The following is a 22,758-nucleotide window of genomic DNA, read 5'->3' on the forward strand; positions in this document are numbered from 1 at the left end:
TCCCCTAAAGGTAAATGTTCTCCTTACTTTTATGGTATTAAATTACCTAGTTTTTACAATATATAGCTTTAGCAGTTATATATCTCTCCTTAAACAATACAGAATTTTTCCTTTCTTTGGTTTATGTAAATTGGGATAGAACTTTATGCGTTCTTTTGTATCTTATTTCTTTCACTCAATATTAGGTTTGTAAGATTCATCCATATTTAGTGTAGTTTTAGTCCATTAATTTTCTTTGCTGTATAGTATTCCATTGTGTTATTGTACCACAACTTACTTATCTTTTCTATTGCAGATGGGCATTTGAGCTGTTTCTAATTTGTTATTACAAACTGTGCTACTCTGAACATTCTTATACATGTCTTCCTGGTGAATATATGTGCACATTTCTATAAGGGTTTGTATCCAGGAGTGGAATTACTGAGTCACAGGGAATATATATACTCAACTTTATTAGAATATGCAAAACTGTTCTCCAAAATGGGTGTACCAATTTTCCATTTTTGCCAACAGTGTTTGCTCTGTATCATCTCCAGTCTTCTATATTACCAGATTTCTAGTTTTTGCCAAAATGGGGTATGTGTGTGTGTTAGTGTCTTATGGTGGTTTGTATTTGTCATTCCCTGATTGCTAATGAGGTTGAACATTTTTTTTTCACATTTGTCATTCTTTCATTTATTCTTATATCTACCATCTTTTATCTGGGATTGTATTTTTTTCCTCTTGAAGTATATCCTTTAGAACTTCCTCTAGTACATCTGCTGGTGGCAACTCTTAGTTTTTTTTTAATATACTGTTTTATTTTATGGTAAAATATATATAACATAAAAGTTACCATTTTAGCCATTTTTAAGTGTACAGTTCAGTGGCATTTAGTGCATTCACATTGTTGTTCAGCCATCATCACCATCTGTCTCCAGAACTCCTTTCATCTTGCAAAACTCAATCTCTGTACTCCTTAAATAACTCCCCATTCTCCCGTCCTTTGGCAACCATGATTCTACGTTTTATTACTGTGAATTTGACTAAGTACCTCATATAAGTGGGGTCCTATAGTATTTATACTTTTTGACTGGCTTATTATGAACCTTAGAATAATGTCTTCAAGCTTCATCCATGTTGTAGCATGTGGCAGAATTTCCTTTTTAAGGCTGAATAATATTCTGTTGTATGTATATACCATATTTTGTTTATCCATTCATCTGTTGATGTCTTTTAATTTTTATTTGTGTGAAAATGTATTTATTTTGCCTACATTCTTGAAGGATATTTTTTACTAAATAGAGAATTCTAGGTTGATACTTATTTTCTTTTTACTCACTGAAGATATCATTCCTCTATTTTTGGGTTTCCACTATTACTATTGAAATGTTAGCTGTTAGTGTAACTGTTGGGCCATGGAAAGTTATCTTGTTTTTCCTCTGAGTAGTTTTAAGATTTTTCTCTTTGTTTTGTGCCTAGACATGTATTTCTTCTTTTTTATCCTGTTTGAATATTCATTAACTATCTTGAATATATAGGTAGATTAATGTCTTTCTGGAAAATTCTTAGCCATTCACTCTTAAGGTACTTTCAGTAACCCATTCTCTCTCTGATCTTCTAGGATAACAATAAAAAAAACTTGTAAAATCTTCCCTATGTGTACTCTATGCATCTTGTACCCTTTCTGTGTTTTCCATCTTTTTTTTGCTTCATTCTAGTTTCTTCTGATGGTTTCCCAGTCTTTCTCTCTATATTGGTATCTAACATGATATTAAGCTTACCCATCAAGTTCTTATTTTTGGGTTATTGTATTTTTTAATTCCAGAATTTATATTTGTGTCTTTCAGATTAGCTATGTCACTTGCATAGTTTTATATTTCACTGCTGAAAATTTCAGATTTGACTTTTATCTCCAGGAACATGGTAGGTTTGTTGTTTTATTTACACTCTGTGATATTTCAGTATCTGGAATCCCTATAGGTCTGTTTTTGTAATTTGTTGTTTCTGTTGGTTTTTGCTTCTGGTGTCTTAGCTCATCTAAGACACTTGTTATACTCATTGTAAATACTGTTGATTCTTGTTATTCATGGTTGCTATGTTATATAAAGTAGCCACAAAAACTGAATCATTGCTTCTAGAGAAAATGCAGGATTTGGGTTAGTTTCCTGCAATCTTGTCACATTTTCATCAAATGAGCAATACATAACCTTGTTTTATGTGTGTTTCTGTTTAAAGACATTTAATATGTGTTACTGATTTATTAACATTGAACTCCAAGCTAAAAGCACTAACTCATGCATGAATGAACCTTAGTTATCACCTGTATTTTTTCTCCGTAAAGCACATGACAGCCTTTTTGTGCTTAGGAACACTTGACAGCACTTTAGCGCTACTTTTGTGGGTCATTTTAAATAGTGAAATCATTAACAAAAAGCAGAAAAGTGTGAAAATTGGGGCACTAAGTATACTGTGGAAAGGACACTTGTTTACAGTCGGAGAGCTGAAGCAAGAAGGCAGCATCGCCTTTTTCAATTTCACCTGGTGGTTCAATTTTTTTGCAGGTCTGTTCTGTGTGTCTGGAAATAGCTGCAAGAGCACCCAGTGCATTGATTTTTGAATTACAAGTAAAATTTAGTGAGTAGACAAATTTACAAATCAGAATCCTGGAATAATGAGAATAGACTTTGTATACTCAACATTGTATTTGAAAATTATTGGTAGAAATACGAAGCCTTGAATAATGTTTTCTTCTCTCTGAGGGGATTTGATTTTGTATCTGCCAGATTCCTTGGAGGCATTAGCAATCTAGGGAACACCTTAAATTAAGTTCAAGTCTTGAGGTTTGCTGGTCCACTCAGATGTCATGAAGCTAGACTGCAGATCTATGTAAGATCTAGTTTATTTTTTGGTTTTCCACTACCATCAGCGAGTAATCATTGTGATTCCAGCTTAGCATGGGAGTTAGTTTATCAGTCTTCCTTTTGTCTGACATTTAAAATTATTCTTGGTGGAGTATCCAGCTGAATTACCTAATCTCACATTTACAAAAGTAGAACCTCCCTTCCTTTTTCTCTTCTTAATTTTAATCTCTTCTGCCTTCTCATGATTTTCACATTTCTGTCTCCCTCTTTCCCTTCTTTTGTGTTTTCTTTCATATTTGAAGCATTTGCTATAACTGTTATAAGATTGAATAAATGTTCTCAGTTAAGTACATTTTTTAGATTTATGCTAAGATTTGGTCTTCACATTACTTTAGTAATACTGGAAATAAATTAACTGATTTAAAAAAAATGAAACCTGGGAGTTGGAACAAGACCTTAATTTTTTTACTTCTGTTTTTTGCCCTTTTTTTAAAAATAATTTGTGAAGTGAATCCTCAGCCTTCATATTATTTTAGAAAGAAACAGTGTATAACATGACTTCTTTGTTTTCATTTAGGTTTTTATTGTATTTTATAATAGATGACTGGCTATTGTGGAGAAGTTAAATTTGTTTAACATTATCCTCTTGTCAAAACCATCTTTGTCCCCCTTTATTGTATTTTCTAGCAATAGCCTCAGTGATCCTGCTAAAACTTAAGTCAGATGATGTGGCTTCCCACATCATGACTTCCCATCTCAGTGAAAGCCGGAGTCCCTTCTGGGAAGGCTCTAGGTGATCTGGATCTCCTCATTACCTCTCTAACCTTGTTCTTACTAGTCCCTCCCTTGTTCTTCAGCTCTTCATGCTCTAACCATTCCAGCTTTTTTGTGTTCCTGGAACATGTTAGGTATGTTCCCATCTCAAAGCCTTGCTGTTCTCTATGTCAAGAAGACTCTTACCCCAGATATCTGCATCTAGCTTCCTTATATCTTTTCAATTTTCCTTAAAAGTAACCTTCTCAGTGACTACCGTCCTGGGTTACCGTATCTAAAACTTTAGCTCCCCCATCCCCTCCAAACTCTTTATATTCCTTCCTTCACTGTTTTATGTTTTTCTCCTTAGCACTTATCAGTATCTAACATTTTATGTATTCATTTCCCCCCCATCAAAATATAAACTTCATGAAAGCAGTGATTTTTGTCCACTTTTTCCTACTATGTTCCCAGTGCCTGTCATAGAATAGGGTACTCAATATTTGTTGAGTGAATAACATATGAATGAAATTTATTACTAGAACCTATTTAAATAAGATAAATCTATATCAAAATGCAAATAAGGAACACAAATGTAAAAACCTTCACATTTTATGTATTTTTTATTTGTATTTTGAAATAATTTCAAACTTACAGAAAAGTTGGAACAATAACTCAGGCTTTTTTTCCTGATCCATTTGAGTATAAGATGCTCCATTACCCTTGAATACCTTGGCGAATTTTTCTTACAAACAAGGGCATTCTACGTGAGAAGAGTATAACTATGAAGAAATTAATACTGATACATCAATCACTACCATTTAATCCTCAATGTCTCCATCATTTTTTGAACACATGTTTACTATCTGCACAAGATGCTCTAGGCTCATCTTGCAATATCCCTACCCTAGCTCTGGGATCAGTGTGCTCCAAGGAATCATTTTTGTGTAGAGAATGATGTTTAGAACCTAAAATATGAATAGTAGTTTTGTACGTTGTATTGGGTGCCACTGTTCTCAGGCCCTTTCAGTACATAGTCAGGAAGTGTGTGTGTGTGTGTGTACGTACATATAGGTATATATGTATACATATCTGTGTAGTTATGTATATATACATTTATATGTATATTAATTTCTGTTATATCACTATCTCAATTTCTGCTTAATATTGCAGAGTTCCTTGTAGTTTGGCCTTTCTATATTTATAATTTGCAGTGAGAAACTAGGTCCAATTATCTTCAATATGTTACTTATTTGATGATTTCCTCTGTGTAACTAATCTATTTTGATAAGTCTTATAAGAACTTTTATTCTGGTCTTTATGAACATTGTTTGCTATATCCTGAACTTATCTAATGGCTGACCTAAAGCAAAGCTTGTTGTAATAAAATTAGACTATACTTCTTAAGAAAATGGTGTGGCGAATACTGAGAGTTTTCTTTATAATTAATAATTCTGATAACATGGAGAACATGATTAACATGCAGCTCATTTAACTAATAAAAACTATCTTTAGCTCGTTAGCCAATCTATCAATATATTAGTAATTAGAGCATTTCAAATTCGTACTTTAATGTTTAATTTCTAGTCTCATGTGAGTTTACAGATGTGACAAAAGGGAGGCAAGGAGCAAGAAGGAGCCAGTATGAGAATTAGTAAAGGGTCTTGAGTGATGTATTTATTCATTAACTTGGCAAATATTTATTGATTATCTCATGTGCATCAAACACTGTTCCCCTGGGAAGGTTGTCTATTTTGAGTCAAAATAGGCAAACTTTTTACCCTCATAGAATAGAGTTTCTCAACCTTAGCACTTTTGGACCAGGTAATTCTTTGTTATAGGAGGCTGTCTTGTGCATTGTAAGATGCTTAGCAGCATCCCTGGTTTCTACCCACTAGATACCAGCAGCCTGCCTCTACTCCCCGCCCCGCCTTCCCGGCCCAGTTTGCAATAACCAAAAATGTCTCTAGATATTCCCAAATGTCCACCAGGGGTGGGGAGCAAAATCACTACTCCTGGTTAAGTGCTGCTGATCACAGAACTTAAAATCAAGTGCAGACACAGATATTAAACAGGTAATCATTCAAATATATGTATTTATTTATTATAAATATTTATATTCAGTGATATATATAATTATCAACTGTGATAAATGCTAATTAAGAAAAGTACAGAGAGCCAAGAAAAAGATTACTCCATACTGAAAACAGAGGAAAGTTTTTATTGATTATATATTAGGTACTTGATGTAAGAAAATAAATGGTCTTTAAGGGTAGGCTGGCTATATAGTGAGTCATACAAAATAGGAGGCTTTTAGGAGTATAAGAGTGTACTGTTAATAACCAAGTTGGAACAACAAGTAGAAATGAGGCAGCTCGTACAGGAGGACTTCACAATCTAATTCCAAGTTTCTATAATCTCCTCTGGGAAAAAGACCAATATATGAAACAAGTAGAGAATAATTCAAGGACATATATTAATTAAGTACTAAACTTTGTCATATGTTAATGTAAGAGGTGGTTCATTGTTATTTCTCCATTTTGAGTCTATGAAGGCTTCATGAAGGAAGCTGGGATTCCAAGTCTTTAATTTAGTACTTGAGGTTCTCTCTAACATGACTCAACTGTAAGAACTGTTTTCAGTTCTTACATGCTGCTACATAATTTCCTAACCTGTTGAAGAGTTTGAACTTCATGTAGCAGATAATAGAGAACTGCTGGAGAGTCTTGATGAGGAATGTAACATGATGAAATGGTTATCTGCTCTGGAAGAAACCATTCCTTTTTATGCCAGCCTTGATAGTATCAACATTGGGTTATCAAAGAACAATATTATGTAACTATCAAGTATGTATATTGAAAGAAAAAATTTTTCTTAAACCAAATATCTCTGTTTTTTATAAAAAACTGATCTCCAAGGATTATTCTTTTATCAACTTATCTTCATATTCCCTGGTTTTCTTTATTAAACATTGCTTATATTTTAATTCCTTATACTACTTAAGGCGCCATAAATGATAACTTTTAAATTAGTGGCCAAGGTATTTAAAACTGTAAATTATCTTTTAAAAGGTTTAGGCATGGCTTTTCACCCACTCCTTTAAATCTGTTTGCATTCTTTTTGTTGCCTTGCTGAGATCAGGGGTTGGTGTAGGAAAGATCGTAAACTTTGAAATATGGAGCATTTGGGGAAGTTAAGGCTGGTCAAGATGGTACAACATGATGGAAAAAGCATGAAAACCTTGAAACTTACAGAAATAACAGCAGAATGTGGGAGAAAAATATGTATTGGGAAAAGGATGCAGGAATTATGTCAAAGGTACACTTGCCCATTTTGAATATTTGCTTACTGCCAATTTTGTGCCTGGGAAGAGGGATAAAAACTTTAACTTCCTTTTCCCCACCCTTCCATTTGAAGGACCTTGATTTAAGACTGGTTTAGTTGGTACCGGTTAGTAGTATTTAACCAAGTTAAATAGACCTTTGTGATGACATCCTCAAATATAATGACTATTTACAGCATTGTTCTCTGAAACAAAGCATTCAGAGTACCCACAATCTACCTCTGAAGTTAAAAGAGTACAAGACCACTTAGAAACCTGCAAAGTGTTTCTGATATTAAAAAGTTTAAAGTCTATTGAGTTTGAAAAAATAAAATAAAAAGTTGAAAACACCAAAACTAATACTTGCGTGTAATTGAAATGAGGTTTTTTAGAAAATTAAATTTGGCAAATGATTAATCCTTAATAAGGATTAATTAGTTTGTCTATTTTAGGGAAAAATTAATTTAACAGACCTATTATTATGTGAAATTTACGTAATGAACATGGACAGTACATAATTTCTGTAACATTTATAGCATCAACTACAGAAAAGGCTGAATTAGTATCATCAAATACAAAGAACATTTATTTCAGAATCAAAGCTATTCGTAAAGCACTGCTCATGGTCACTATAATTAACTCAACATTTCAGGGCTTTTTAAAATGCCATGCCGTATCACTTTACTAGATACACCTTTCAGGTGCTTATGTGCTTCATTTTGGATAAGTATCACTTTTTTTGTACCTTCCCATGTTGTGTAGATTTTTTTCTTAGTTGAAAATATTCTCTCATCTGGTGACTTCTGGTTTCGTACCAAAAGTAAAGAAACTTGTAGTTATATTAAATAATAGAGGTCACCCAAAAAACACTGTTACAGACTCTATACACAGCGTTAGCCCTGGCTCAGCCGCTGGTTGTGATTAGCCAGCCAGGCTTCTATAAGTAAGTTCTCCCACCTTTCCCTGGAGACAGTGGAGTCTTGGTTGGGTGGAATATCAGTGTGAATAGCAGATTGGCTTAGCAGTTGTAGGCCCCTAGGCTGAAGTTTCTAGAGGCTAGCCAACCTCCTGAAACCTCCTTGATACCTAGGAACTTAGCTTTTACTACCTATCTAGGTCCTGCTTTTCTGTGTCCCCCCCCCCGCCCCCCCACAACCCTTTTCCTCCCAGCCCGATTCCCCTGTGGGCTGGATACTGTTTCAGTTCTTCCATGTATATCTCAGGCCTGTTCCTGTAGACAAAAGTTCATTCTGCAATAAACGTTTCTGCCTTCTCCATTTTGCATTTCTGAGTTGGATCCCCCATGTACCTCTCAGATCAACAAAGCACCATTCTCCCTTCAACAGTGAACAAGGGCACATAGCAGAATATCCTGTCTTTCTCTTAAGTAGGCTAAGGAGAAAAAGAAAACTACAAAACAAAGACTGTATCATTTTAAAAGATGCAAATAGCACTGCCCCCTCCAAAAAAAAGGAAATGAGAGTGTATCATATATATAAAATTTAGATATAATTGTATTTCTTAGAGTATTACTCATTTAAGCTTTCTTAAATAAGTAATAAATCCAAATCCAAACATTGGGTGGAAAAGTCCAACTTATTTATAATTGCTTTAGATACACTTTAAAAGTTCTGTCACATGAATGGGTCTTGGTATTTGCCTTGTGGCAAATGTCACGTTATATTGATAGAAGTTGCATAGATACTTAAAATGTATTGTTCTTCATGATTCTGTGGTAATAATTTTCTAGAAGTTCTTTTTTCCCTTTAGTAGTCTTTCTTTGAGAAACATTTAAAAAATGTATGTGTGCTTTGATGTAAATTAGAGTTGTGACGTATTATAGAGCAATTTTCACAAGTAAATTGGGTCAGTTAGCTCAGAATTAATAATCTTTTTTTCCGAAACATTAACTCATTTCCTATATGTGTTTATAACCTAGTAGTGTGTGAGTACCAGCAACTAAAACAAAAGGAAGTTTTCTTTTTTTAAAGTAATTTAAAAATATGATTTTATTATTTCTTAGCAGTAAATTATTAGACAGCCTTAATCAATAGTGTTTAGTAAGAACCGAATGTGTAAAGGGTAGTATGTTTAGAAATAACCCCAATTGGAGGACAAGGACATTGAACTTGCTGTCCTTGTAAAATACAGTGTGTGTGTGTGTGTGTGTGTGTGTGTGTGTGTGTCTGTGTGAGTGGGAGAGAGGGCAAGGAAGGGAGGGCTGGAGGAAAGGAGAGGGGTAGGTTAGAGGGTGCATATAGTAGTTGCAAGTAACCATTATGGTGTGAAATTAAAAAGACTTAGGACACATCTAAAGATGACAAAATATATGTTAATGCAATATAAAATTTGGTTTATTAGAGATAATGAATTATGATTGGAAATAATTGGGGTAAGTTTAAATGAAGGAGTTTTAAAGCAGTGTTTTGAAGGAGGGAAGGCAGATTAGCAGAATGTGAATTTGAGCTAAGTTCATGGGCAAATTAATTTCCACTTACTAACCGAACCACTTTATTCATAGAAACAATACTTTGCCTCTTTATATTGAAGTATATGGGAGGCCATATTGCATTTAGGCAATATGAGAAGAAGTAGGCAGGGAAAGATTTATGAAGGAGTGGAAAAGATAAAAAGATTGCTGTGCCATAGAAGCCAAGTGAGAGCAATTATCACAACATCATGTATGGATTTAAGAATGAGGCCTGAAAAGAGGTCACTGATGGCCTCATTAGTGACCTTCTAGAGACCAGTTTCAATAGAGTAGTGATGATAAGCAAATTACAGGGAGTTGAAGAGTGAATAGATATTGAAGAAATGGAGAAAGTCACTATAAATTATTCTTTTGAGTTATTTTTTGACAAAAGGAAAGAAAACAGATTGCAGCAGGTCAAAGGCAGATGATGTTTGAATGGGGTGAGCATGTTCATAGGTTATAGGGAAAGAGTCAAAATGCAGAGTGAAATTCTGAAGATTCAAGAGAGATATAATCATTGACATAACAAAATGTTTATAGATAACAATAAAAATGGGACGCAAGAACAGGGGATAGCCCTTGAAAAGGAGGATGTATATGGTCTCCTTTGAAATAAAGGAAGAGGGTATTCCAAATAAAGAGACTGTTTCAAATGGAGAATTGAGAAGTTGAGATTATTTACATTCTGTAATTTCCATGTTTTCTAGGAAGTAAGTTTATTATAGAAAAGAGAGATGGCATTTGAAGGAGATGGTTTTGAATAAAGAAGATGTCTGCTTTTGGTAAATAATCATCTGTCAATTTGACTTGTTAGATGGTCAAGTCAACTAACGATGAGTTAACTTCCCAAGGTTACATGAATTACAGTGTATTCCTTTGGCTTAGTTTCATGAATTAATGTACTACTACTCAGAACAATTACACAGAAAATAGATTGGATAGTATACCGAGGGTGGAGATTGATAAAATGTGTGCAGTAAAAGAAAAAGTAGATGAGAAAAATATAGGCTGACCAAGGATTCCATAGAGAAAGACTAATGAGTAAGGGTAGAAGGGAACTTGTAGACAGGGAAACTAGGGAGAGAATGAAGGACTAGAAATGGTAAGTAAAAGGAAGAAGTTCAGTGAGAGTGGGGAAATGGAATATTAGCTTAAAATACTAACGGTAGAGTAGTTTATTCCTTCAGCAGTATTTGAGTGCCCACCGTTTCCTGGGCACTGTTCATAGTAGTTTCTTACAAGAGATGCAAGTACCGAATAGGTACTGTTCAACAGAGTTGCCACTAGATGTCACTCTGACTCATGTGGCAAGTCTAAACTTGACACTCCTCAAGATACAGGGCTTTAAAAGTCAGACGTACATAAATAGGCAATCTTTACAAGTTTATGATGATTCGTTCTAATTCAGGTATCTTATTTGTACAGGTACATCCAGAGAAAACCTCCTTTAAAACAAACCCTGAAAATTTCATGTGATTAATACTGTCTTTGCATTGTTGATTTATTTTTACTATGTTAATCACACTTAAATAGTAGTATTCCTCTAGTGAGCTTTAAATTTTTTTGAAATCCTACACCAGAGTTTGTGCAGGTATTTTCTTTTCTTAATACTGTTTTTAGTTGTTTGCTAGATTGGTTGTGGTTTTATAGGGATGAATGAGTTTTTATAAGGACTAACGAAGCTTCTTGTTACTAACTGTTCAAGATTGTGCATGTCTATACTATACTGTGAGTGTGAAGTTTTGCTTGTGTGGCCTTTGTGTTCTCAACTCGAAGGAAGCACATAGTATCTATTCAGCGTATTACAAAAAAAAAATCTCATTCTTGTTTTCTATCCCAACCAGATAGGATCACCAAATAGTTTTGCTTCCTTGTCTTCATGTTCAAATAAAGGAGTCATGTTTAGAAAGCTTGTCAGACTTCCTGCCTACCCACAAGATTTTCCAACTTGGTTCTTTCAAAACCTCTGAACAATCTTGGACAGCTTTGCAATATGATTATTTAAACAAGCATGCAAAAAACAGACAAACTGACAAATGATGTTGACTTTCCCAGAAATACATATATAAACAATACCCAGGCACACTGTATATGTTATAGGATCTGTTTATGTTCTTATGTTTTCATTTATGTTAATTTTTCTTCATTAGACTGAAGAGCCTGAGGAGACATTGCTTGAACCATTGGGTCTCAGTATAAACAATTTGAAAACCATTATAGTAGAAAAAGCATAGTGTCACACTTTCTGCATATGATATGCCTAACCATATATACCAGTGCTTTTTACATAACCCATTTTATTGCTGACCCTTAGTTACTTGTGATTCATTATGATCTTAAATGATTTTTAGCCATGTTTGCAAAAAATCAATACTATGTCTTAAGTATACTGTTTTAAATTTCTCTCTTTTGAATTTTATTGTGTTTATGGACAAAGTCAGTTTATATTTTAAGGTGATTTTCTGTGGTACTTCCCAATGTAATATTAATACTTTCATTTGGAAAGGTAACTGTTTGCTAATATCATTATGGTCTATATAAAGACAAGTATTAATCAGGAGAGCCCTTTGCATCAAGGGGCCAGGAACAGAACTTGTGGCACAGACTTGGGTAGCTGCAAAGAAGGAAACAAATACATTATTTGGAATAACTGGAAATAGGCAGAAGATGCAACTGCAACTTGCTTTGAGCATTTTACAAAAGACTTTTCCTTGACTAGAAAAATATTTACTGTTGCATTGGTTCTTAAGACCAGATGTTGTTAGGTAATATTTTGGTCTATTAAGTGAAGATATCTTCCTTTAATCTCTAAATGTCTCTTGAAAAAAAAATTATTTTGCTTTTTGGACAGGTAAACATGAACATTGCATTTACTGAATTATACTAGGTAGAATGGTAAAACAGGAAAGGAGGTCAGTAAAAACTTCCCAGCAGTTGCATCATAATTTTGCTTTCTCAAAATTATGTTTAGTTAATCATTATGAGTTATAGCCTCTATGGTAAAAAAAAAAAAAGCATTCAGCTATGATGCAACAATGCTCCATTAATGAAATTCCTCTGGGAATTTTTCTATAACCACATTTTTATTCTTAAATTCACTTTGCCATATAATTTTCAAAATAAAACTTTTTTCTGACATTTATATTGGAATATAAAAAGTAAGTTCATTTCTTTGGGGCTTTACAGTGAAAATATTATATATTCCTTTTTAGGAATATATTCCTTTGTTGTACTGAGAATAATAAGTTTATTTAGATAATGGCCATCTATGCTCTCTATCTCTAATCCCTAAAGGCCTTAACCTCCATTAGGAACAAATGTAGATTTTTGTTTGCTTGAAATAGCTTTCTAAGCATGTAAAAACTCTTTCGACATCATTATTTAGGGGCTCCCATCCTCCCAGTGGAATCACAGCCTAATACAAAAACTTTGCAGCTGGTGAGCTCCCAAAGCCCCTTTTGATGATTGTTTTTAAGCTCAGCATGGCAGCTTGCAGTTGTTCCTTTCCTGTACTGGTACCCCCCCCCCCACCCCTCCTCAGCCCACTGCCATGTTCATGTTCTTCTAGACGATAAGAATTCTCCAGTGGTAAAATACAGGGCTGAAAATTTTTGATGCCTTCTTCATTCTCTGTTCCTCATAATTCTTTTCCATTCATAAAGTTTACTGGAGATTTTCAAGGGAAAGAGCATGTGACTGCTCTCTCTCTCTCTCTTTCTCTGTGTCTTCTCTGATGCCTTACTGTCTTAAACTCATTTATTAAATTAAGTAATATGTATATCGACAGGCAGTAAGTATCCAGAGGTTATGGGATTCCACCTCTTCTCAGTAAAGTGTCAGGGATCAGAGATTCAGTCTGCAGTTCTGACTATGGCCTAGTTATCAAACTTTGAAGTTTCATCTCTTATGTTCTCTATTGAAAAAAATAAGGGTACAGATAACCCAAGCAAGTGGCAGTTAATGACTTAATTCCCTGACAAACTGGTTGACAAGAAATTGTCTCTAAAGTTTTTTTTGTTTTGCTTAGCTAGCTTTATCATCTATAGGCTTGTATTGGTATTATTTAGAGAAAAAAATATCACTCAAGATAAATCATGTTTAGCTCATTGAAATGTAAAGACAGAATACATTTTAATTGAATAATTAAATAGGGTGTGATTCAGATATTATGAAATATATAACACACCTGTAATTGAGAGATCTAAAAAGACATGGAACTGATAGGCCAAGTTAGAGATGGATGTTAAACTACTGAAAAAAAAGATACAGAGAGAAAGTTTGAATATAAAGTACTACCTATATTTGAACTTAGTAAAATAAGTGTTGAACTAGGGAAATAGAAAGAAAGCAAAGTGAAAAACTGTTCAGTGAAAGATCTTTTCATTTTGGTTCCACACTGGGAATTTGTGCTTTTGCAGTTCGTTGATAATGTTTATTAAAGTTATGTTTCAGAGTTAATGCAGATTTTGCTAAATTAATTTTTTGCAGGTCTACATAATACATTTTTAAACTGATACATAATTGACATACAATATTTTATTAATTTCAGGTGTACAACATAATGATTTGTTATTTGTATATATTGTGAAATGATCACTACAGTAAGTTTAATGCATTGTTTCTTTGAAAGCTATTTTCAAGATAAATATTATTGAGTACTGTTGATGCTTATTTTATATAATTAGTATATGTCTTGAATCACTAAACCCAACTTCAAAGGCATCTTCTAGGAAATCCCTAGAAGTAGTAAAATCTCCATTCCTAGTACCAGTGATCACATGGGCAGGAGAACAGTCCAGAGATGAGATTAATAATCTGTCATTCAGGAGAGCAGAGTACTGATATCATCTATTGCCACCAAATTACTTTACCTGTTTTTTGTAAAATAAGAGGGATTGACCTAAATCATCTCAAAAATTCCTTCATGTTTTAGCATAGTGTGATATTTTAAAATCAATGTTTTTAGTGTTGTGTTTCATTTTATTATATAGATATGCCCCATGCTTCAGTTTTAGAACTGAGATCTTGAACAAGATCATTACAAGAAATTAGAAAACCTCTCCCATTACTTGCAAAAGAAATATCTTTTTGAGAAAATAATAAGCATATATATTTTAATTCATAAGGACTAATATGTATAGTTATCACAAATGAGATCCCCCCACATGGTGACAAGAATAGCCATTTCAAAAATTACCATTGAATATAGTAAGGAATATTGGAACTAATACATCATGGTGTAAAATATAGTAAATCAGGAGATTCTATTTCTTTTACCAGTAATAATTTTCTGAGGTAAATTTTTCATTAGGGTATGAGATACATACAGAAAAGTAAAAGAATCATAAGAGAGAGAGAAAAAAAAAGAGAATCATAAGAGAACCCCTCTGAATTTTCAGAGTGAGCACACCATGTAACTAGCATCCATACAAAAACACAGAACATTACCAGTACCTTCTACGTTTTCACCTGCTGTCCCTCTAGTTACTATCCTCCACCACGCTAATAGGATGGCTTCTGCACCACAGATTTGTTTTGCCTGCTTTTGAATATGGAGTCCTGTGGTGTCGTTTCTTTTTATGTTTGTTAAGAGTTCATCCATATTGTTGCGTATAACATTAGTTCTCTCATGCCAGTTGCTGTATAATGTTTCCATTGTATGACTGTACCACAGTTTATCTGTTCGACTGTTGGATATTTAAAAATTTTTTGCTATATGTCTTTCAGTATGCTATAGACACACTTCTGTTGAGTATACACCTAGAAGTTGGACTGCTGGACCACAGGATATGCTTATGTTCAGCTTTTGTAGATACTGTTAGATACTTTCCTAAAGGATTGGATTTTTTTTTTACATTCTCATCAGCAGTTTATGAGTTCCATTTGTTCTGTATCTTCACCAACACTTGGGATTGTCTGTCTTTTTAATTTTAGTCTTTCTGTTGGATATATAGTGATATGGCATTGTGGTTTTAATTTGCTTTTCCCCGATGACTGCTGAAGTCGTTGAGCCCCTTACTTAGTTTGCTATTCATGTGGAGTACTAAAATAATTTTATGACACTGCATCAAAAAAAATTAAACTTATGTTAAGAAGGGACATTGTAAATTAGATATTATATAAAACATTTGGCATAATCACTTGTTCTGCCTCTTTCTGTTAAATTGTGAAATGCTTTGAAAATCTTTTCTAACTTAATAAAACATTCTCTGTATTTCAAACCATAAAATTAATTTCAAATGCTTATCTTTTAAGTGCTCTTAAAACTAATTATTGATACCACTTTTGGGGAAAAGCTATCAAAATGAAGTAGTTTAAACAAATAGTATAATTTTTGTGGTTTTTTTTTTTGCACCAGAAGAAAAATACTAGACTTTGTAGAGAGTGTAATTTAAAGTTGATCTATCTAACTAATTTTAGTTTTAGTGGCCAATTACATAAAGCCTTATCTTCTAACACAGAGTTTGAAATTTCTTTGAGCAGTATTTTAGAGCTATGTTTCTGAGGTAGAGACTGACTTTTACACGTGCTCCTACATTTTCTACCTTTCCATGTAATTATATTGGATACATATGACTAGTTTCTGGCCAGTGGGCTGTGTGCAAAAATGTTATGTCACTTCTGGACTGAGGCAGTGTACCTCCTCCCTTGATCTTTTCTCTTGCTATGGTGACTTTGAAGGCTATGTACTCCAAAGTCTCTGTAGTAAGCCAGCCAGCTCTGGTCTGTTCTAGCAGTCAGGGTTAAGTAACCTAATACAGTTTGAATTCAGTAAATGGTGTGTGTGTGTGTACATATATATATATATATATATATATATATATATATATATATATATATTTATTTAGAAGATACCATGAAGCCCCATCCATGATTTTTGTGAGCCAGAGTGCTGTCTTTTAAATACTAGAGTTCAGAGAATATGTTTATGAGGAGAAATGTTTCTGATGGCAAAGTAAAAAAGACCAAAAAGTTTGTTTTACTATACTACCAAATGAGAAGAAAACACAGACAGATGTTTAAGGTTTCTGACTGTCACAGAGTCATATTTATCATTTATGTCGAATCCCATCATTTCCACGTGATTCTAACTGGTTTGCCTTTTTTTTTTTTTTCAGTTTAGGAAAGTGACAACTCTCACAGGAGGTGTATGTCACAGAGTATATTGAAGGATCATGAAAAAAGTATTGTAGTCTACCAGCATTTGCTGAACATTGTGAATACAAAGAACACACCCTAATTGAGATTAAAAACACTTTATTTAGAAAAATAAGTCCTTTTTTTTTTTTTTTTTTTTTTTTTTTTTTGCGGTACGCGGGCCTCTCACTGTTGTGGCCTCTCCCTCTGCGGAGCACAGGCTCCGGATGCGCAGGCTCAGCGGCCATGGCTCACAGGCCCAGCCGTTCCACGGCATGTGGGATCGTCCCGGACCGGGGCACGAACCCGTGTCCTCTGCATCGGCAGCCGGACTCTCAACCACCGTGCCACCAGGGAAGCCCAATAAGTCCTTTTTATCTTCATCTATCATTTAAAATTTTTTATACAGAAGTGATTTCTTTGAAAAGCTCTAATTTGCTTATTTCTTATTCTTGGTTTTGTTTTAGCAAGAATTCCCAGCAACCAAAAATAAGCCTTAGTTAATAACTTGAGGTAAAAAAGTATTTTATATACCATCATGTGTCTGCTAATCTTCTTGTATTAAATTCCTTAAGCGACTTGAGTAGAAAACTTTGAAAATGTGAGATGTGTGGTACCAGGGAAATGATCTTAAATAGGACAAAATTGGTTAAGAAATTGAAATGAATAAGAAGCATGTGATAAAAATATGCAGCACTCTCACTGGACTATTTAAATATCTTATGTAAGATTATTGTCGGACTGTGTTCTATAAACTTATAAAAGGAAAATATTAATTCCTTCTATTTAACCTCTTAGAGGATTGTCAAGATTAATATCCTTACATGTAAATTTTCACAGGTAAGTGTAATAGAATTGTCACTAGCCAAAAGGTTTTAGTTTAAACAACATCAGTATGATAAAAGATAAATGCTCCTCAATAAATTATTGGAGTAGTTTTTTACTAGTGTTATTGGAAATAGGCGATGTAGTACTACTTTTTGTGTAATACTGATTTGTTTTGAAAGACAGAGAAACATTCAAGGAGACAAAAATCAATAATGTCTAAAGACTGACAAACTTTTTACAGAAAATACAGGTATAAATTTTTATAAAATGAAAGACCTAACATACATTTCCCAGATGTATGGCCAACATTTCCTTCAAAAAATAGATTTCCAGGTACTTCATAGCTTAAGCAAGTACTTGACTCAGCCCCTCCCCTCAAATTTCATTTTTGAGCTTAATAAATATGCTTAGAAAATTTACGTAGATGAAGTTTTAGAGTTTCTAGAGGGCACAATATAAATAATTACTCTCTCCTATCTGGCCTTGTATATACTATTAAGCATAAAATGAAGAGCAAAGATGGAGGCCAAAATATACTACCGATAATTGGAGGTCTTAATGTGAGAGACAAATGGCTTGCTGACTGAATTACAGAGTTAGGCAGACTTTCCCAAGCACATTTCAGGCAGTACAAATAAGACAGTGTCATAGAACTTGGGTCTTTTTTTTTTTTTTGGTAAAGGACCAGATAGTAAATACCTTTGCAGTTCATATGGTTTCTGTCACAACTATAGCTACTCAACTCTGATTGTAGTGCAGGAAAGCCACCAGACACAATACCAAACTAATGGGCATGGCTGTGTTCAATAACACTTTACTTAGAAAAACAGACTGCAGGCCTTGTGTAGTTAGTTTGCTGATCTCTTACACGTAAGAACAAAGACAGGAGACTAGCTTCAAAAGGAAGAAAAAGGGCTGAGCTTAATTTTGCATACCAAGATTTTTTTCCCCCAATTTTATCCACCAGATAAATTACTCCAGAATTAGAGTGAGTAAAGGGAAAGAAAGAAGCCTGGAATTATACTAATGAACGTTCCTTATAGGAAACGGGGGGGAAAGTTTTCCTCTGATCTTCAGGCTTGCTACCCTTCCAGTGAACACACACAAGAACCTGTTAGGTACAAAGCATTACTTCATACTGAATATTTCAACTTTGAGAGTCTTGGTGTTTGTCAGTGTCAATTTTGGCATAGTTTTTCATCACCAGTTTATTTCTGGCTAGTGATAGTAAGACCATGTTAATGAGCTCACAGGAGGACTCTTAGCTTTCTGCCACATGTGTTGACACGAGGGCATGCTTTAAGAAAGCTCAGATTACTCTGTTGATTGATTCATATTTATTGAGTGCCTACAGAGTGCCAGGCATTTTGATAAATGCTAGGGATGTAACAGTGAGCAAAAGTGACATGGTTCCTGCCCCCACAAGAGTTTGTGTCATGCACCTGGGAGGGATCTGAGGAGAGAAAATGATCTCTAAGTTGAAACCTGAAGGATGAGCTGGAGGTGGCCAGCTGACAGGGATGGGGAAGGAAAAAGAGTGTTCAGTAGGACTAACAGCACAGGCCAAAGGGGACAGCTCAGGGGCTGGGGCTTCCCTGGTGGCGCAGTGGTTGAGAGTCCGCCTGCCGATGCAGGGACATGGGTTCGTGCCCCGGTCCGGGAAGATCCCACATGCCGCGGAGCGGCTGGGCCGGTGAGCCATGGCTGCTTAGCCTGCGCATCGGAGCCTGTGCTCCGCAGGGGGAGAGGCCTGCGTACCGCAAAAAAAAAAAAAAAAAAAAAACAGCTCAGTGTGTCCCCTGTAAGGAACATTGTTTGAGTGGAAACGGATGAGGCTGGAAAACGAAGAGGAAGCCAATGTTGCAGGGCCTCTGTGAAAGTCTGGTTTGTCTGAAGATGACTGAGAAGTGGTTAAAGGGCTTTGAGACATAAGGTCTTAGAAGTTTGCATTTTTGCATACGTTGGGTTTGGGTCAGAAGAGACAAAGATTGAAACCCTACTGCTGCGCTGCCCAACACGGTAGCCACGAGCCACAGGTGCTTGTTGAGCGCTTGAATTGTGGCTGGATGGCTGTGGTAGTGGATTTTTTTTTTTTTTTTTTTTTTGCGGTACGCGGGCCTCTCACTGTTGTGGACTCTCCCGTTGCGGAGCACAGGCTCCGGACTCGCAGGCTCAGCGGCCATGGCTCACGGGCCCAGCTGCTCCGCGGCATGCGGGATCCTCCCGGACCGGGCACGAACCCGTGCCCCCTGCATCGGCAGGTGGACTCTCAACCACTGCGCCACCAGGGAAGCCCCTGGTAGTGGATTTTAAATTTTATTTAATTTTAATTAAAAATGGGAGCAATAAAAATACTTTAACTTTTTTTAAAGGATTGTTTATTGTTTTGGTAGGATTACATTCCACTTAACCTGTTGAAAATACAGCATCTGAATTGAGTTGTACTGTAGGTGTAAAACACATACTGGGTTTTTAATTCATGCTTTGGGAAAAAAAGAATGTAAAATATCTCAGTGTTTTTACTGATTACTTATTGAAATGATAGTATCTTGGATATAGTTGGTTAATTAAAATATATTATTTAAAATAATTTTACCTGTTTACTTTTTTAAACGTGGTTTTAGAAATTTTAAAATTGCATATGTGGCTTGCATTATGTATCTGTTGGATGACTTTGGCTGGAGATCAGGTAGGAGGCTCTTAGAAGAATCCAAGTGAGACATCAGGATGATCTGAGTTAGGGTTGGGGCAACAGGGTAAGGTGGATAACTTTGAGAACTATCTAGGAGGTAAAACAGATAGGATTTGGCATTTGATTAAATAAGAGAGGTGGCAAACTAGTTGTAAGGAGAAAAAGGGAGCCTCAAAGCACTAAAATATAAGTAAATGCATAGTAGTACCTGAATAGCAAATTAAACAAAAAAAAAATACATGTTATTTTTCATTGACAATTTAAATCAATGTAGCAGTTTTTTTCTGCTTGTACTATTGAATTTTTTTTAGCATTTTTAATGTTTGCCGTTTAGTAGGTATTACCTAAGAATTGGCTCTTTAGAGTTACATAATTTTGCATTTCTTAGATTATAGCTGGAGGCCAAATTTTACAGTGTAATCAGTTTACCATCTTTATATCGTCATTAATCTCCTTCCATCAGTTACCAAGTAGGAAGTGTGGGGCACAAGATTTTTATATAATTTTGAGTATATGAAGTCTCTCAACACCATCCAATTTGATATAATTGAAAATTTTTTACATGTTTTCTTTAAGATTAAGCTTATTTCTATTTAAAAGAACAAGTACTTTATTTACATGTGAAGGTTTACTAGCCCATCTTTAAAGCTGAAGCCCTAAAATATCTGATGAATGTTAAACATTAAATACTTTTTCCTGCTGGCCTTCTAAGAAATAGGATGCATTTCTAGCTTCATTTTCCAGTCTCTTAAGCTTATGAAAGTAGTTGAGACAGTTTGTTGACCCCAAAGAGATCTTTCAGTCTCTGACTTGTGAGACAACAGGGTCTGTAGTCTTCATTGGCATTCAAATCACAGGCAGCCACTGGGCTCAGTGCAAAGCCAAGCACAGCTTTAGGATTTAGACAAAGCCAATCTGGCAAAGGAACCCAGTTGTCAGGGAAGTTGGCTGTATTGTAAAGAACTGTTGCATAATGGGGAGACCAAGTAGAACTATTAGGATGCAAATGTGAAAAAAATGGTGGAGCTAACCTGCAAAAACAAACATTTCTTTTTTGGTGACGAGTCTATTCATTGTTGCTTTCTTCTGTTTAACTTTGCTGGGCTATAGATGTAGTTGGTGCAATTTGAGTATATTAGTTTATCTTAATCACTGGTCAGAATGCTACTCTATGTTGTTTTTAAGTGAACAGCTAATTTGTATAAAAAGACTAAAGTACTACAGTATTCTGGAATCTTTTTATAATTTTCAACTGTGCCCTACTTCAGCACTGATCAGTTTTTATGTGTGAATTTAATTCGCAGATTAGGATGAAGACACTTTTTGACCCTTGATTTCATTTCATCTGATTCATAGCAAAATATTATTTTCATCATTGACACCCAGTTACTTCCCTAGTGGACTCTGTTGTCTTACCTAATGTAAAACCTTTATCAAGAGGAAAGTATTGAAATTCTTAAAACAGGACTTTAGTTTTGTTTTACTAATGTCCCATTAAGGAAATCTACCCTTTCTCCTTTCTTACTCTGTTCATCCCTGCCTTGAGTGCCCACTTTTCCTTTTGCCTTCTACTTCTTCATTTTTCTTTTTCTCTTTCTACTTATCATCTTCTTTAGTTAAATATAACTGAATCCACACTTTGGTAAGTGCTCTGAAGTGACTTGTACAAGCTCATATGTCTTGTACATGATAGAGTCAAGAAAGCTTTCTAGAGGTTGTGAAGGTAAAACTGAGACTTAAAGGAAGAGTAAGTTACCTGCTACAGTGTGAGGGGAATCAGGTTACTGGAAGGGGACCAACAAAAGTATGACAGAATGGAATCTCCCACCTTTCTGGAAGGGAAAGTAGATCCGTTGGGCTGGGTAGTCGATGAGGAAGGGACTGTATTCAGATAATATTTTACATATGCTATTCAAGTGTGCCACAGTTCATTTATTCAGCACATATTTGTAAGTATCCACAAAGTGCCACTTGCATGGGTACTCTCCATTGGGAAGTTGGGAAGAAAATAGAAAAATATGGGTAGCATCCTTCTGAATGCAATCAGATGGACTTTGAGGTTTTTGAAAGTAGAGGAATCTTTTTTTTTAATTACATGAATGAATCAACAGTTTAAATTTTATTTATTTATTTTACCTTTGTATCTGTGTGAGGGCTTTCTCTAGTTGCGGCGAGCGGGGGCCACTCTTCATCGCGGTGCGCGGGTCTCTCACTGTCGCGGCCTCTCGTTGCGGAGCACGGGGGCTCCAGATGCGCAGGCTCAGTAGTTGTGGCTCACGGGCCTAGTTGCTCCACGGCATGTGAGATCTTCCCAGACCAGGGCTCGAACCCGTGTCCCCTGCATTGACAGGCAGATTCTCAACCACTGTGCCACGAGGGAAGCCCATAAAGTAGAGGAATCTTGAGCAAAGTCTTTGTACCTCTCTCTGTTTTGTTTTGTTTTAAATTGGCATATGCCTTGACTTTCTCATTTTGCAGTTAGGCTTCCGTCTTTATCTTAGCACTTTCCAAGTTTCCTGATTTCTTTAAGATTCTCCTATTACTGTATTCTCCATTCTTGTTTTCTTTTCCCTTTGAAATATCTTTAAGAACAAAATTGCTCTACAGCTGGTGTTTTCCTGACTTTTAAACCTTTATCTGTAGAGCCATTTTCTTCCTAATTCTTGTTTTTCATTTTCTTCTGCGACTTTGCTTCGTTCAGCCTCCTTTA

At 35.1% G+C, this 22,758-nt stretch overlaps 1 protein-coding gene across 1 annotated transcript in view; it reads left to right on the forward strand.

Moving 5' to 3' along the window:
- Positions 1–22,758, forward strand: part of AKT3 (AKT serine/threonine kinase 3) — a 384,719-nt gene that overhangs the window by 74,994 nt on the left and 286,967 nt on the right. The window contains exon 5 of the mRNA XM_073801464.1: positions 1,830–1,905. Coding sequence (XP_073657565.1) covers positions 1,830–1,905 — 76 coding nt within the window. The remainder of the gene's footprint in view (positions 1–1,829; positions 1,906–22,758) is intronic.

This window comes from Tursiops truncatus, chromosome 1, assembly GCF_011762595.2.
Source record: "Tursiops truncatus isolate mTurTru1 chromosome 1, mTurTru1.mat.Y, whole genome shotgun sequence".
Taxonomy (NCBI): Eukaryota; Metazoa; Chordata; class Mammalia; order Artiodactyla; family Delphinidae; genus Tursiops; species Tursiops truncatus.